The sequence below is a fragment of the Eublepharis macularius genome, chromosome 4 (genome assembly GCF_028583425.1).
Source record: "Eublepharis macularius isolate TG4126 chromosome 4, MPM_Emac_v1.0, whole genome shotgun sequence".
NCBI classification, from domain to species: domain Eukaryota; kingdom Metazoa; phylum Chordata; class Lepidosauria; order Squamata; family Eublepharidae; genus Eublepharis; species Eublepharis macularius.
The window spans coordinates 34,786,300-34,803,203 of NC_072793.1; the positions used below are offsets into that span (position 1 = coordinate 34,786,300).

Genomic DNA, 16,904 nt, shown 5'->3' on the forward strand with positions numbered 1-16,904 from the left:
CAGTATGCGTGATTCAAGGGTGGCCAAGTATGTCATTAAAGGCCTTATCTTCAAACTTCTGAAGATACTGTCTTTCATTCTGGTGTTCCTTGTGAAGAATAATGCCTCTTTGTTGCTTTCCCTGTGGATTTCTGTTGTTGCTTAGTCAGATTTTGACTGGACATTACAATAACAGACTTTCAAATCATGCTGAAATAGATCCAGTGTTATGCTGGAAAAGAAATTATTTTGGGCTTGGCAGCATCAGGACAGTCTCAACAGCAGTTTGTAAAGCACGGCATACTGAGCAACATATGAATGACTGTTCTCATTGGGGTCTAAATATTTGTCGATGATAATTTCTGTTGCTTGTTTCAGTTGAGTTACATCTATTAATGAAGTAGCAAAAACGTATGCGGCACAGTCAAAATCTAATCCTGCAGAACCAGAAAGGAACATCAGAAGGCTAAAACAGGTTTCAGCAAACAAGTGTAACAGCAGCACAATCACTAACCATATAAATACAAGATATGACAATTAAATTGATTTTCTTGTGTTTCAGTTTTCCTGTTGGATTTGCTTTTTATGTAAAATGAAAGTATTACATTTGTTGCAGGGAGGACATCCCTCATCCACGGATCCCAGTCTGAAACAATAATCCTGATTAACAGAAGACAACTGGAAGGGAAACAAGTACTTAATCTGCAAATAACTTTATTGCCCTGTCCAAGATACAGAAATAGAAAACAGGGAGCCAAGAAAGAAGTATAAGACAGTAACATAGCAGTTTGTACATGACAATCCAATGAACCTTTCACTTTGAACAATTCTAGTTGTGTTACTTTAAGACAGAGCCAATTAAAGTTACATTTGAAGGTGACTATGGGGGGTGGATTGCCTGGCAGTAAGGCAGACTAGCTACAAACATGGAATGAGGTCTGGGGAAGAGGTAAGATGGGAGAAAGAAAATTATAATTTGCCTGTCCTGAAGAGGAGGGGGTCAAATGCTTTCAGGTCCATAGTGCTGGAAGGTGGTCCTGAAAGGAAACCAAGTACAAAGATATGGGCGGGGGGGGGGGGAGAAACCTATGATTTCAGTATTGGAAGAAGGTTAAGGAACAGAATCAACTATAAGAATGGAGGGCTTGGTATGCCCTTTTCATGTACCTAGATTTGCCTAAGTGGAAATAGGGGAAGCACCGTGACTGGCCAAATATGTTGCAGAACTAGAATACTTGAAGGCATTGGACCAAAACTTCAGAGCTTAACTACACACTGGTGATATCTAGGTTGCATTTTGAATGGTGCAATTTTAGGATCCTGGACTCTAATAGTGCAAGTCGGGTTTCAAACCTTTATTGGACAGTTTGAACTTTCTATTGTTAGAGAACCCCAGAGGATGTACGAAGGAAATATAAAGGTGACAGGAGATGGGTCTGATTGCAGGTGACTGAATTATGATGTTTGGCACGCATAACTCATCCAGAGTAGGGTGAAGAACTACTTTGATTAAATCTTCTGTAAGACCCTGCAAGGGGAATTCTGAGAGCTTTGGTTATTGTAATGCAAATATGGATCATTGCTTGTAGCCAGGAGTGTGAAAAGCTTTGAAGGATGGAACAAAAGAAACCTTCTTAAGTATTCAGGCAGTAAAGCTACTCCCTTTTGAAAGTGGGGGGGGGGGGGCACGTGTTCCTGTCTGATTTGGAGGGCGGTGACAAACTCTCTCTTAATATCCAGCTTGATATTTTATCTGAGCCTCTGCCATCTTAAAGCCGAAGGAACCTGAGATGCAAAAGAATGGGGGTCTCGGGGGGGGGGGGTCATGCAGCAACTCTATACTCTACAGAATGAAATAAAAATTAAGCATTTAAAAAAAGACAAAGGTGGCTGCACTGGAGAATAGGCTGTTGCCAATAGAAGCCTGATACAATGTTAGTGATACGTTGCCCAGGTGGCAACACTCAATGGTGATCAGACCATAATCAGGAACTCCTAATAATGACATTAATGCACTATCCACCATAAAAGATTCTCCCCTATTGCCATTACCATATTTATTTAATTACAATATTTATATCCCACTTTTCCTTATGGCTCAAAGTGGCTTACAAATCAAAATCTAAAACATCATAAAATTAAAGCATACAAAATGAAACCCCGGATAACTCCCATTCCCCTCCCCAAAGATGCATAGAGTGCAGGCAGCGGCCTGGCAGAACTCTCTCCCAATGGAGACCCGGGTCCTGTGGGATCTGTTACAGTTCCACAGGGCCTGTAAAACGGAGATGTTCTGCCAGGCCTATCTGGCTTGACAATGACCCATCTGACTGTCCGCGCCCCTGCCATGCTGCCCTGAGGGCGATTGTTCCATCCTTCATTATCTGCAGTTTAGGGTCTTAGTTATGTGAGGCTGACGCCTGTATTTATTGATTAGTTCCTTGTGTTTTACTATGCTTCTAAGTGTGTATTTTAAACTTTGTATTTAAACATTGTTGCAAGTCGCCCTGAGCCTGCGCGTGGGGAGGGTGGAAAATAAATGTAATTAACTAAACTAAACTATACCCAGTAGCAAAGTTCTGGCAAATAAAATGACCTTGTAGCGCCTCCTAAAACTTTCAAAAAAATGTCACCAATTCCAAAGTGGGAACTAAAATGGAGAAGAGACAGGCTCTAGCTGATGCCAGGTAAGCTTCTTTATGTGGGATATCAGCCAGTTAGTGGCAGCCTGAGGATGTAGCTGGCAGACAGGGATATCTGGGAGGTTAGATATGTGGGTTCTAGGATATAAAGGGCTGTAAAGATCATAACCAGTGCCTTGAACCAGACTCAGAAACAAAATGGTAGCCAATGTAGCCATTTTTAGATACAAGGTTTCTGTCACTTAGCACCTGACGATAATTAGACTGCCACATTCTGAACAAGCTGCACTTTCCAGGTTATCTTCAGTGGCATCCCAATATAGTGTGTGTTGTGGTAATCCAACTATGAGGTCATAAAATCATAGATTAGCAAAGCCAGATTGCTGGAATCTAAGAAAGAGTTGCTGAACCAAATGCAACTGATAGAAGGCACTTTTGGCTACTATACCAGCCTTTCTTTTCAAATGGCAAAGCTGGAACCCTGAGCACCTCCAAACTCTTAACCTACTCTGCAACTGTCAATTCTACTCCATCCACTACAAATGGATTCAATCCCTCTAAAACATTCACCTCCCTAACCAGCATTACCTCTATCTTGTCTGGATTCAGCTTCTTCTGACTTAAATCACCTGACCAAAACAATAGTACAGAGCTAAGACAGAAATATCTGGAGGCTTGGATAATGGAATATATAAAGCTGGGTATATATGCATATAGATCAACATCCATCCCCAAAATTCTGGATGGTCTCATTCAGTGACTTTATATGTTGGAAGACCATGGGTGAACCCAATTCTCACTTTTTGTGAGAACAGTGTGGTTCTCACTTTTTAAGTCCCACGGGACTGGAGTATTTGAAGGACTGTCTTCTTCCATATGTTCTTGTCCAGAACTTAAGATCACAGGGAGAGGCCCTTCTGATTCACAGTCCTTAACAGGGAGAGAAACTCCTGAATGTCTCATCAGCCAAAGAAGCTAAGCTGGTGGGAACATGAAAGAGGGGCCTGTTTGGTGGCAGCCCCATTATTGCTTGAACAAGATAATTCCCGCCCCCCGCCCCCAGTGAAGGCATCACAGACCCTAAGACACAGATGCTTACTGCCAGCAGATTGCTCTAAATGTAGCATTGGTTCCAGTGAAGCGCTGGAACGTATTGCTTTAATTCTGCATCAGTTAGTTAAAAGCGAAGTGAGCAGTATTATGGTATCTAGGGAAAGAGAAACTGAAAAGGCAGTGTTGAGGGAAATTATTTGGAAATAAGGGCTGTATTTTTTCACTCTCAAAGTTAGGGAACAAATATCTTTTGACTGCACACAGCAGCAAAGTGTATATCTGTGGAAGAAGAGAGTCAAGATAAACTAGGCAACTTGATTTAGACAAGATTATTCTTTATCAGGAAAAAATCATACTCATGTAGATCACTACCATTGTTCCTTGTGGATGAAGGAATTATAGCATGATCAACTTAAAGCTCCTCTATAAAAATTAATTCAATATACATGTTAAACATAGTGATGGTGTGCAATAGGCCGAGAATCTAAACAAATCAGGTAGGCCTGTTATGAATACTGATTCTTCTATTGACACGGACAGTCAGATTTTGGTCCCAGAGAAACAGAACATGTAATCCTTGTATCTGTATACACTAAGGAACAAATCATAAACAGGGTCTAGTGAACGGAATCTCTGACCCTATATTTGTTTTACATTGCAAATGGCTACAAAATAAATATACCATGAATGAATAGCAGTGTTTCAATCACACTATGCAACTAGAGCAATCTGCTGGCATATGGATCAACATATGGAGCAGAGGTCCATCAGTGACTATTAACCACAAGGTATAGATGGAACTCTGTCTAGGGCAGTGGTGCTCTATATGCTTGGTGTTTTTTGGGGGGGGGCAATCAGTGGGTGGGCTTCCAGTGTCCCTTCCCCACTGGCAGACCTCTTGAGGACACCTGGTTTTTGGCCACTGTGTGACACAGTGTTGGACTGGATGGGCCACTGGCCTGATCCAACGTGGCTTCTCTTATGTTCTTATGTTATTCCAACTCCAAGTGTGTATGGAGTGTTAAGGCTGACTAGAACTTCAGTTTAAGAGTAGACTTCATGTCTGGAATTTTGGAGATAGTTTTGACAAGGTCTTTGAACAAATTAGTAACATATACTAACACAAACAAGTATTTTGAAGAAATAACTGGTTCTTGATTTTGCAGGTATTTCTAATTTTTCCATTATTGTTCAAAGAGAAAGACAGGAAAAACATCCACACAAGACCACAGCCTTAAAAGTTCCTGTAAGGATCCAGATGCAAACAATATAAAAGAGCATCAGCGGTAGCACAATTTCTTCTGTTTTCATCCACAAAGGGAGTAGCTTAGTCTGAAATGTTGAGGCTTCATTTCACCACAAAGTTTTCTGCAGCACTGAACATTGAACCATTGGAAGTGCACTAACAATTTTTTTCAAATCATAGTTTTTATTATAATTAAGTTTCAACAAGAAAATTCATAATAAAATTGCAGGTAGCCAAAAATAAGTCCATTTCTTTTTCAGATGTAGGTAATTTCATGACAGCCAAAGAATCATCATGAAGAGTCAAGAAGATCTGCGGATGCTTGGTGTCTAACGCATCCTGATGGGCTCCATAATATTTGTTAAATGTCCATGGAAGTTTATCTTTCTCCAGCAATTTGATTTCTGTACAAATAGGATCATTTTCAAGCTGGGGCTACCACACACAAATTCTTTGGTCATTTCACAGTTAACATCAGCCTGACTCCTCTAAACAAAGCTATTATGGTTATATATTGTGCTGAAAGCGTAAAACCCAATCATTCTTCTAAAACAAAACCACTAATTATTTTGAAGAGCAAAATAAAATAAGATTGCTTGCTAGTCTGTTGTAACAACAATTATGAAAACAGCAATAGTAATACTTTTTTGGACCAACTAAAAATCACTATAGAGCATCACAGTCCTCTTTCTCAGATCACATAAAAAAGAGGGAGCTAAGAAAATTCAGATAAGATATAGCTGGTAAAGAACATGTCGACACCCTGTTTACATATGTTAAAAATGTCAAATTACAGCTTCCATATTTATCAAAAGGACAGTGGCTATTGCTTCTTTGTCCCAAATAAGCTTTGTCACAACATGCAACTTACTCAGCAGAGAAATTTCCATCACTTTAAGATTGCAAATGGGGTACCTCATATTGTGAACAGAGCACCACACTATTTTCCTTACCAACAATACCCTTTTCTTTCCTTCTTCCCTCTCTTTGTTGTTCAAACTCCAGCATGAAGAAAAGGTTTGTGGCATTTAAAAGCAAGATAAAATGATTTTTAGTTAATCCTAAAGTAGCCCTTACTGCTGCTACTTGGATTTATCTTAATGGACAACGTCGCTGAGCTTCCTGCAATTGTTACTGATGCAAGAGAGGTGCTACATTCATAAGATGGGAGCTGAACCACAATATGATAATTTAGAAATACAACTTTTGGGGAGAAAGTCGTAAAACTAACCAGTCTTCCAATACCTGTAGATAGTAAAGAGGGGAAGCCTACATGGGAACTACAAACAATAAAACAAAGCAAAGGCAAAACTGGCACCAAAGCAATAGGCTATTGTATGGCAAAATGTCCCTATGTTCTATCTATGATGAATATGCTAAAGAATGACTACTGCATTCATATTGTTCCAAATAATCTCTGGCAACATCATAGTTCTCCTAGTATATGACAAACACATAACTGTAACGTACAAACTGCCCACTGAATAGTGTCACAGCCTACCATGACCTTGATTGCAATAAAAGGAGGCTCTACACAAATGAAAATACAATACTTGAGAGTCCTCTGAATAACAAAAATGGAAATAAATATCCACTATAGCCTTGATCTATTTTCCTTCGTACATTTTTTCTTCATACAAAATTTGTTAACACATGAAAAATACTAGCCAGGATATAATATGATGGAGAGGCAACATACGTATCCTTCCAGACAACTACAAGCAGATGTCTTCAGTATTTCTTTTCCACCCACCCAGCTTCCCACAAAACCCAAGACACCAGTGCACATATAGGACTGGGATGTAAAGAAGGTCTTAAAAAACCTATCCTCCACCAAGGAAGATAATTTTAGAATTCATTACAGACATGATAGGGCTTTAAGACCTCTACCAGATCCCTTACAAAAATATCAGCTCCTGCACTAGACAGTGTGTTATCAGGCATGAACAGGGGTTTCTTTTCAGCAGTAATCAACTTATGTGATAAATAGCATATGCCAGTTTCATTACAATATTTTGCCATTTTGCAGTTAACATTATTACGTTCAGATTCCATACCTTGAAGCTTCTCAGATGATGTCCAAAAGTGTAGTGGTAATAATGAAGACCAAATTATAACCACATCTGGTAATGCTCTTCTAAGGATACCCAAGTCATTTTGCATCCTGGGAACAAGTGAACATCTACTGTCTATCAACAGATCATTTTCCCCAAGGTGTATTAATATAATAGATGGATAAGAACGGCAATGATATATTTCATGCAGAAGAGGTAATAGATCATCCCACATCAGTGTAGGATTACCATACCAATACACATTTGTAGTTGAAGGTGGGAAGCCCAACAGAAACCAATGAGAGGTGGATTTGGCTCTCATCTTCGATACCGAAATCACAGAATTTCCACATATCCAGATTTCCTTTTTTGCAGGTTTATGATTTCCAATACCTAAAAGTAAAATGCCACATTAAGCTGAGTACTTCAGTTTGTACTCCATGGAAGTTTAATAATGCTCCACATCAATAACTCACCCCTTAAAGGATTAGAAGTTTGAACATATAAATATTTTAATGTGAGATAATTTTGATCAACATGCCTACAAAACCAAAGTCAAGAAAAACAGCAACCAGCTGGACTTTAGGAAGTTATGTTTTATAAAAATTAATTCACCTGATCAATTGACCAATAGTAATTTACAAACACATCTTTGTTTCTGGGCTCTGAGTTAGATTAGGCTATTGGCTCTCTGCCAGGTTTCCCTTCCAGGTCAATTCAAACAATAGCACACTGGGTAAACACATTAACCCCACAATGACTGAATGTCAGACCTTCCAGCCTATATTCCAACACTTACAATTTCTTTACCAGGCAAACCAAGCATTCCAAGCTACATAATTTATAGCTGACAAAGACTGTAAGTTGATAGTCTTTGTTTTAGGGAATAGAGCAGATTTGCCTTTGATCAATGAGAAGGGGGGCCCTCCCCAAAAGGTCCAGATAAATGAAATGTTTCCTCAGAATAAGGAGGATTTTTCTCTCAATACTTTTTTTGGGGGGGGGGCATACATAGTGCACAAGGAAGTGCACAATGAAGAAGTAGGCTTCAAAGGTCTACTAATGGGTGGTGTGCAGAGGTATCAATCAGAGGGAGGGAAATTTCCCTGCAGTTGGTAATTAAGTGGGGGTATTTGACAGACTACTGAACCATCATTTAAATACCAAATCCTTGAGATGCACCTCAAATCATTAAATGGAATTTTGGTTAGCTAACAGCCTCATAAAATTGGTCTCTCTTACAATAAAAGGGGTTCGTTCATTTCAGTAATTATGTCTAGGGTTTTAAAATCCATAATACATGACACACATCTCAGTACAAATGCACAAACGCCAATGACTAAGGAAGACCAACTCTCCCTGAAAGTCAAAGGAAACAGATTAACTTAATGGAAAGGAGTAACAAGATAAACAAGCATCCACACAGAAGCTTTTCCCAGAGCAGTCCATAAAATATGGAACAAAGTCTCCTGCCACCAGCAAACTGCAACTCAAAAAGATGCATGAAGCACAAATCCAGATTCAAGCAAATAAGACTAGATATACTATACTTACCTGAAAAGAAGACTATGATTTTTTAAAAAATCTTTGCGGCTTTATCAAGGGGTGGGTGGTTATTGTCATCTTCTGTTTGCTCTGACCTGGATGGCCCAGACGAGCCTGATCTTTTCAGATCTCAGAAGCTAGGCAGGGTTAGCCCTGATTAGTATCTATCTGGGAGACCACTAAGGAAGTTCTGAGTTGTTATGCAAAGGCAGTCAATGGCAAACCACCTCCAAAATCTCTTCCCTTGAAAACCCTATGGGGTTGCTGTAAATAGCCTGCAATGTGATGGCATTTTCTACCACTACCACCACCTTCCATCTGGGTATAAACTTCAGCTAAGTGGTGAAGGGATGCCACCATGATCTAGCTGATTCGCAGGACCACACCCCTCAGAGTGTGGTCCTGCCAGGCCTTATAGTCCTGCCTATCAGCTGTGCGTCTTTCTAGCCCTGCAAGCCATCTGATGGGGGCAGCCTCTCTGTGCTAGAATGCCTGCAGAGAGGTAAGCGGGAGGTCCTCTAGTAAGCCAGGATGGCAGACAGAACAATCCTGTCCATTATATAATATAGCATTATATTAAGGTATTCAATTCTGTTTAAAACATTTTAAATAGTCAAACAATATGCAATCAGTTGACTTAAGCTATTTTACCACCTTGTTGCATTATGGAGAGGAGGTAACACAAATCTGATCTGAACCATATGGGCCACAATGAAAAGATACTTCTCATAAAGTTATCTAAACCTTTTATGAAATCATTGAAATTCTCTGTTCCTATAGGAGTTCTAGGAAGCCAATTCCAGGACATTACACCTCTATAGTTCTTGTCATGGCTTCCTTATATATTTACCATCTGCCACCACTGCCATTCAGTGGTGGCAGATGAATTCATTTCTTAACCAGATGCTTTCTATACTGACTCCAATATTCTATTAAATGGAGCTTTTTAAAGTAATGATTAAGTTAGGTTGTGATGATAACAATAAGAAGTACCGAATATTGAAGAATGGACAAGGAAGCTGTTCTACATGGCCGAAATGGACAAATTAACTAGAAATCTGAAAGAGCAAGATCCAGAATTTTTTTTTTGGAAGACTGGAAGAAGTTTAAGAAATATTTTAAATTTTATTAAGTAAGATTTTAATGAGGGAATATATATAAGATCTCTACCATGGGTAACATAATATAATTGTATTATAGTGAAATAATAATCTCTATGAATAAACGGGGGGTTCGAGTGTTGTTGGAAGTCAATAGAGAAAAGGGGGAGGGGAGGGGTGGGGTTATATATTCAGGAAGGTTTAATTTGGATAAGTTGTACGTATTAACCAACTATTTTATATCACCTCATCCAATAAAATTTATTTTTAAAAAAAAGTTGTGATGATAACAACCAGGTTTACCCCATATTTATTTCTGCCCAGTACTATATACTACAATAGTTTTGTTGTTGCTTTAAAATGATACAAGAAACAGATAAGATTTTAGGATTATGTTTTGTGGTAGCAATAATTAGAAAATATGACCATTAAAATACAAAAAAACCCAAATGAGCCTGGCCCCTAAATTTTTGGGTTGGCTCCTAGAGCCAAAGACAATTTGTGAAGGCCTACCACAAGGGTTTTTTTTTTAAAGTTAAAAACTAATACCATGAATTTAACCTGTAAGCAAGAAGGAAACAAGTATAGCAGTAGTGGAAAAAACCTTGCTTAAAATGTACAAGTATTACACTTAGTTACAGACATATAGTTAATACTTTACTTTAAGCAAAAGCCTGAGAACACTTTCCTGGGAGTAAGCACCACCAAACAGACTGATTCTGAATAGATCTGTTTAGGATTACTCTCTTAATATTTGCTTTTTATACCTTACCTTTTCATCCCAATGGGGAATCAAAGAAGTTTACTTCAATTTACCTCTCCTCCATTTTTCCTCACAGCAATCCTGTGAGGTAGGTTAGATGGGGAGTGGATGACTGGCTCAAGGTCACCCAGCAAGCTTCAGTGATGGAGTGGGGATTAGATTTTAGTCCAACACTCTAGCTACTACACCACGTTGGCTCTTGTGCTATTGAGTGTTGTTCCATTCATCCACTTTATGATATTATATAACTCATACTGAGTACATGCTTTTCTATGTTAACAGCTCCTCACTTCATGTTATCCTCAGATTTCATGTCTGCTCCACTACTTCACTTTCCAAGTCCCAGGGCAGCCCTACAATTAGATATCGCAAGAAGAGTCATGCTAGATGATACCTATTACAGTACCACTGAAGGACAGCAAATTATATCCAGTTCTGATAAGGCAATGTTTAGTTGCAGGATGTTCTACAAATCCAGATGAAACCCCACAACAGCTCCACCACCATCATGGCATTTTCTAGCAACCCCTGTAAACAACTTTTTAGTGTGTGGCAGGAGAAACCAGAGGGCAGTAAGAGACAGCAGTGGGATAAGGAAAGGGGGAAAGAAAGACAAGCAACCTGTGACAGCAGGTCAGAGAGAAAAGATGATGGTACAAGGGTTGGGGAGGGATTACTTTTCTATAAACTGAATTCTTCTTTCAGTACAGTCCATGACATTCTTCCCTCTAACCAGCTCCCTTCTATCTTACAGAAAATGTTTTACAATGGAAAGATAGGATATTAGTTTGCTATGCGATGAAGTGTTAAATACTTAACATGTACTTTAAAGAGTTCAAAATACTCCATATGTTTCAATTTTATTAATGTTAACACAAGCCTGAAAAGACTGTATACAATTTACATTACAGCAATTAGTCATTACTTTTTATTGCATCAGATTAATTTGACTTACAGTTCTTTAGCTGCTCTTAACATACATGCAAATAAACATGAAGGATAAACACTAACATGTCTACTGTGCAAACAAAAAAAAGGGCAAACTATAGATTCTCCTAAGAACAATAGTGATGGAGAAAATAAGTGGACCAAAATCCACTTACCAATTGTGGATAGAGCCACCTGCTTGAAAGAAGGGGTCAAGAACATAAAACAATCAGGTACTTCATTATTTTCTTCCATTTTCAGGAAATATCAGGCATCCTGTGTATGCACTATCTCACTACCACAGCAAATAGTTTAAGAGTACATTTCTTCCCCCCAAAGTCTAATCTAATCATAACAGTGGCTGTTACCACATTTTCTGGCAAAATATTCTGAGGGCCTTGTGAAAACAGCATGTTTTTTATTTATCACATACAGCAACATGCCAAGAGCAACTTTATTAAGTATCTCATAATTTTATATGCTACTGTATCAGATATCTTCTGCAGTCCTTAGCCCCCACTGTCCATGATTAAACACCAAACCTTTATGCTCTCATTTTATCCCCCTTTAGAATTCTGCTTGCCCTACTGAAGACAAAGTGAACAAAACCTGAAGACATATTTATTATACAGGTACACAATTCCCAGTACTGTACTGGAATGTCTGTGTTCTGCATTTTCAGCCCTTCTTCACTTCCTGTTTTTCCTGTTTATGGTTTTATCATCATCATTATTGTTGTGTCTACACATTTTTATTGTTATGTCTGCATACTTCTCACTATGTGGGAAAAGGCCGCCTATAAATACACTGAAGTCTATAAACACAGAATAAAAGCATCTGCTTGGGACTGTGTCACAAGCATACTGGAGTCTGCAATCCACAGCTTACCCTCTACTGATGGCATGACAGCTTCAACAATAGCACACTCCTTGTTGGCAATCTCTTCTTCCTTTTTTCCTGAAGGCCCACACACAATGAGGTTGTTGACATTTCTTCCCTTAGCGGGTACCATTGCTGGAAAAGGCATTGAATTATTTTTTTCCCGCAGATATAAGAAACCCCACCGATGTGGAGAAGGGTGACTTAACCCGGCCCTCTTTCTCTCCGGAACGTCTCACGCGCCCATCTAAACTCTGAAAGCCACTGAGCAGTGGCCGGTCCTCAGTCCAATCGCTGCGAGTTCAGTGGCCGAGGCAGCGAACGCAGCAAAAGAGCCAATTTTCCGCCAAGTGCCGCCAGCCAAGCTACAGAAAAAGACCACCCGCCGAGAAACCTACGTAGCTGCCATAGCAACGTATATTCTTCCGGGTCGTAGAGCGGAGCACGCATGCGTAACTAAGAACAGTTCCAGAAACATTCGTCTACGTAAACTTCATGGGGGGGGGGGGTCCTTAGTCATACGCATGCGCGATACAGACCCGGCGCATTTTCTCTTCCGTCGGCAAACGAGAAATTTCTTTAACGGCCGGTAAGAAAACAGCGCATGCGCAATGAGATGCGTGTGCACTTATCAGGGAGAGCTTTACGTTCGGGGTGTGCTTGTGTGTGGGAGCTGAACTGGGTAAAATAAACGCTCGTGTGCTTTGTTTCGCCTTATTTCATTATTAACATGGTGCGAAGGACTGCACAAGATCAGTCTAAGCACAAGATTCAGGATCGCAGAATCGGCTTTGATATGAGGTGGTAGAATAGACGGCAAGCTTTCAGGTGGCAGGAGGTGGAGTCCAACTTCACACAGAAAACTCTGTGCTAACAGAGAACTAACACCCCAGGGAGGAAGATTCTATACCATTTGCTCTGTTGTGTTTCTGCTTGCGGGGAGTTTGGAGCTCGGGGAACCAGCCAAAACTGCGCTCCTTTGAAACTGCTCTTTGAAATGCAGCAGTTCATTCTGCCACCGTGTGTGTGTGTGTGTGTGTGTGTGTGTGAGTGAGAGAGAGAGAGAGTTAAACTAAAGGGGGGACACCTGCTGATCCATTAAGAAGGCCAGGATGCTAATGGGAATGAAAAGATATGGAGTGCTGAAAAAATATTTCTCATGTTCATCATGTGGAATTGGTGCGATGTAGTGTCCATCAGCACCTGAGAGGTCCCAGGTACAAATTCCATCTAGCATAAGTTGTCAGTGTCTTTCCGCCTCAGCCCCCTCCCCATCTGCAATAGGGAAGTAATAAACCCTTATCTACCTTATAAGACTTTTGTAAATATTTCAAGATAATTAATGCATTTGAAGTATTTGGAAATGAGTGCCTGCCTGGGAAGAGACTTTTCATCAAGGTCAAACCTGCTATGCTTGCTAATTGATGTGATGGCAAGCAGTAACTGTGAGATTTGTTTTTTGTGTGTGCTTTTTTGTATGTTGTAAGCTGCTTGGGTCTGCATTGAATGGAGAAAAGCAGATTTAAAGTGTCCTAAATAAATAAAAGCACTGAAAATTATCTGCATATGTTAAGTACCATCACTATATTAATGCTCAGCATTTATAAAATGCTTTCTTGTGTACATTAACTTAGGAGCAAGTCTGACTGAAATCACTTCTGAGTAAGAAGGAATAGATCTGGCTTGTATTCAGTGGGTTTCTCTAGATCCTAGATTTCAGTGGGCTTAAAATGGAGCAGCTCTACATAGGACTGCACTAGCTGGCTGTTGATGCAATTACCTACTCTTTATTGATCTGAACTAGAATGGAATTAGAACAGCAAAACCAGAACTAATTGAATAAATGTGATAGTTTGAGTTCCTGCTGCTATTGCCTCTGAAAGCGTACCTTTCCACTGTACCTATGGAACAAGCAAAACACTTGTTATGGGTAAAGAACGTTGGTGTTACTGAATTTGTGCCTATTTTTGGCCCTGCCTGCCAAATGTATATATTTCGGTAGTGGTATGTAATGTTTTGCATGTAAGTAAGTTTTTGTATTTTATTTCTGCTGGTTAATGTGAGATTTTAATTATTTCTTACTGTGGGTTTAAATGCAGGCCTCTGGAGTGAGAAGGAGAGAGGCTGGATGGGTGAATGAAGCTGTTTTTAGTCAGAACGCTGACAAAAAGTATTCATTCTGTCAAGTTCCATGAATCTGTGTGGAGTTCTGAGAAATTCTAAGACAGGCAAACTGTGTGTGAGCCTGGATCAATCTTTTGCGTATCTCAGAGCGAGATTATTCCCCCTACGTCAGGCAAGCTGTGTGGAAAGGCCTGAGTGAATCTATGTCTGTGGGGATGAGAGGAGTATTTATTGTTAGTGAAGATCTGTGTTTAGTCTTTGTGACTGGTTCTGTGACTATACCTTTCAGAAAATATAACTATTTTGAAACGACCAAGTTTATGAACCAGTTCTGAAACCAATGTGCTTATCAGTACTCTGCAGCCATCATACTTATAAATACATTCTATTTCTGGTTAAACAAAATGCCTGTATCAACTGGAATACAAGATCCCTTCTTTACCTCATGGCCACCTCCATGTGCTGACCATTCTGCCTTACTATCATCTATCACTAAGGCTTCCTATAATACAGGACAAACAGAAGAGATTAAGGCAAAAGGCCTTTGTTTGCAGCAAAACCCTTTTGGGAATGCTGAGGAAGTCAGAGAGGCAGAAAGATACATGTCACACAGAGGGGCCAAAGTGCCACATGTGGTGTTAATGGTGGGCTTCAAACCCCCAAGGGAAAGTATTCTCAAGTTAAGTGCCTGGTAGAGAACACCTGAAGCTATGTGTGTGTGGAAAAAAGGAGTGTTGGTTGTGACCAGAGTCTCCCTGAGGTAAAATTTAAGGCAATGTTAAAGAGGAGGAGCTGTAATTAGGGTTCTCAGTTGCCTGCCAGTGGCAGACAAAGTCCTGGCGTTTTGCTCCATTGCCTGCCAATTGGAGGCAAACTGCCCAGCAATCACTCGCCACTGGCAGGCAACCCCAGCTTAGGACAAGTTAGGGTACTCTTAAAATCCTGAGTCCCTTCCATTCTGCTAGCTTTACTCCAAATCACCCAAAGGCAAATCCCAAGTGTTCAGGTATTCTCTCATAGCTAGCACACACATTCAGTCTTACAACTGTCTTAATTTATTTTAAACTAAGAAATTTATTGAAGAAATTGCTACACAGAAAAAAAAATTTTTTAGACAATATTGTAGAAAATTGATTTCTTTGGAAACAAACGGGAGATCTTATGGCGATTATGTTACGGAAATTCTTTACTCTTAGCAATTGTTTCAGAAGAGCAACCTGTTTATGAGGTTGCCTGGCTTCCAAACATTCTGTTAACACTGATCATTGAGAGTTTGAACTAGTATCACACATTTCCATCTTGATCATACAAAGCTGCTTTGTACTGAGTCAGCCATTGGCCCATCTAGTTCGATATTGTCTACTATGACTGGCAGCAGCAGAGGCAGAGAAAGGTCTTTTTCAGCATCTGGTACCTAAGATCCTTTAACTGAAGATGACGAGGTCTGGCTCTGAGTCCTGCATGGCAAGCATATGTGCTCTGCCACTGAGCCACAGCCACAGCCACAACCACTCCCTTCTTGGTACCCATGGCTTCAGAAACAGCTGGGGCAATATCCGTCGTATCTGTCTGTGCACAAAGGTTATCTCAAAACATCACTATAATGTAATGGTATATAATGTAGCTTGGGGCTACCATTTGGTATATTCACTCTTAAGTACTTTTTAAAGCCCAGTAGATTTTAGGATTAGAGTTTCTTCACTAGCCAAAAACAGTCACATGACATTCATGTAAAGCTCCTTTTCTTCTAGGACAAATCAGCTCCAAAGACAAAGAAAGCAAGTCTTAAGTATTTTCCATAGGCCTAAAAAAGTCTCAAGCATTACCCTGAAGGTCCTGAAGTACTCTGCAGCTTTCAGGATACCAAAAGACAAATAAAACGGTGGTGAGGTTTGATGGCTTACATGTCATAAAGCTTAAGCTGTTCTTTGATATCAGTTTCAGACATCTCCCCAAATGTGTCTGCTTTTTCCTTCATGAGGCTGAAGATGGCAGCCAGCTGCTCTCTCTGAACCCTGCCAAGAAGAAAAATAACAAAAAGGAAAAATGGAAATACCAAGAGTCCTTCAGAATAGGATTAATGACGTCAAACAAGACAGATTATAGATGCTGTTGTCGTACAGTAATGCCTGGCGGCATCGCAACGTGAGTGTATGCACGCATGGACTATCTCTGGAGAGGTTCTGCATTCAAAATCAAAAGGCTATTTATGGACACATTAGGACATGTTAATGAAGCCTTTCCCTTACATACAGATTAGAAGATCACCTAAGAGGCGAGAAACTTCGTCTTGTAACCAAAGGTTCTGTTTTGCTAATAGTGGAGCCATGGAAGACTGGAGCAAGCATCTTTGTGCTGGCGGAAGATTCCTTGCATCAGAGAGAGGCTGTGTGGTTACTGGGAAAGATCCTTTGGACCCTTGATTTTTAATCCTGAGTTGGTGTGCTCATTTATTATCAAGAAATGGTTTTGTTGTAATTTTTCATTGAGTAGCATGTATCATGTACAGCCTCTTTTATTATTCCCAAGAGCCACATTGTCACATATACAATCTATCATGAGATCTTTTTTGTCCCAGTTTTCATGAGTTCC

The 16,904-nt window shown here is 39.9% G+C and overlaps 2 protein-coding genes across 2 annotated transcripts in view; both read right to left on the bottom strand.

The window, feature by feature from the left end:
- Positions 1-5,089: 5,089 nt before the first annotated feature.
- Positions 5,090-12,569, bottom strand: LOC129328630 (uncharacterized). The gene is made up of 2 exons (XM_054977816.1): positions 12,198-12,569; positions 5,090-7,367 (listed from the first exon to the last, which is right to left on the bottom strand). Exons 1-2 carry the CDS (start codon positions 12,334-12,336, stop codon positions 6,769-6,771), a joined length of 738 nt encoding a protein of 245 aa, XP_054833791.1. The 5' UTR covers positions 12,337-12,569; the 3' UTR covers positions 5,090-6,768.
- A 2,858-nt stretch (positions 12,570-15,427) lies between these two features.
- MXRA7 (matrix remodeling associated 7) overlaps positions 15,428-16,904 on the bottom strand; it is a 72,526-nt gene continuing 71,049 nt past the window's right edge. The window contains exon 4 of the mRNA XM_054978733.1: positions 15,428-16,327. Coding sequence (XP_054834708.1) covers positions 16,213-16,327 — 115 coding nt within the window. The 3' untranslated portion in view covers positions 15,428-16,212. The remainder of the gene's footprint in view (positions 16,328-16,904) is intronic.

Bases quoted from the DNA above. Each gene is read 5' to 3' on its own strand.
- LOC129328630 (XM_054977816.1), bottom strand. From the start codon at position 12,336: ATGCCTTTTCCAGCAATGGTACCCGCTAAGGGAAGAAATGTCAACAAC. The intron at 7,368-12,197 runs GTAAGCTGTGGA...TTTTACTTTTAG, and splicing joins TGTCATGCCATCAGTAGAGG to GTATTGGAAATCATAAACCT.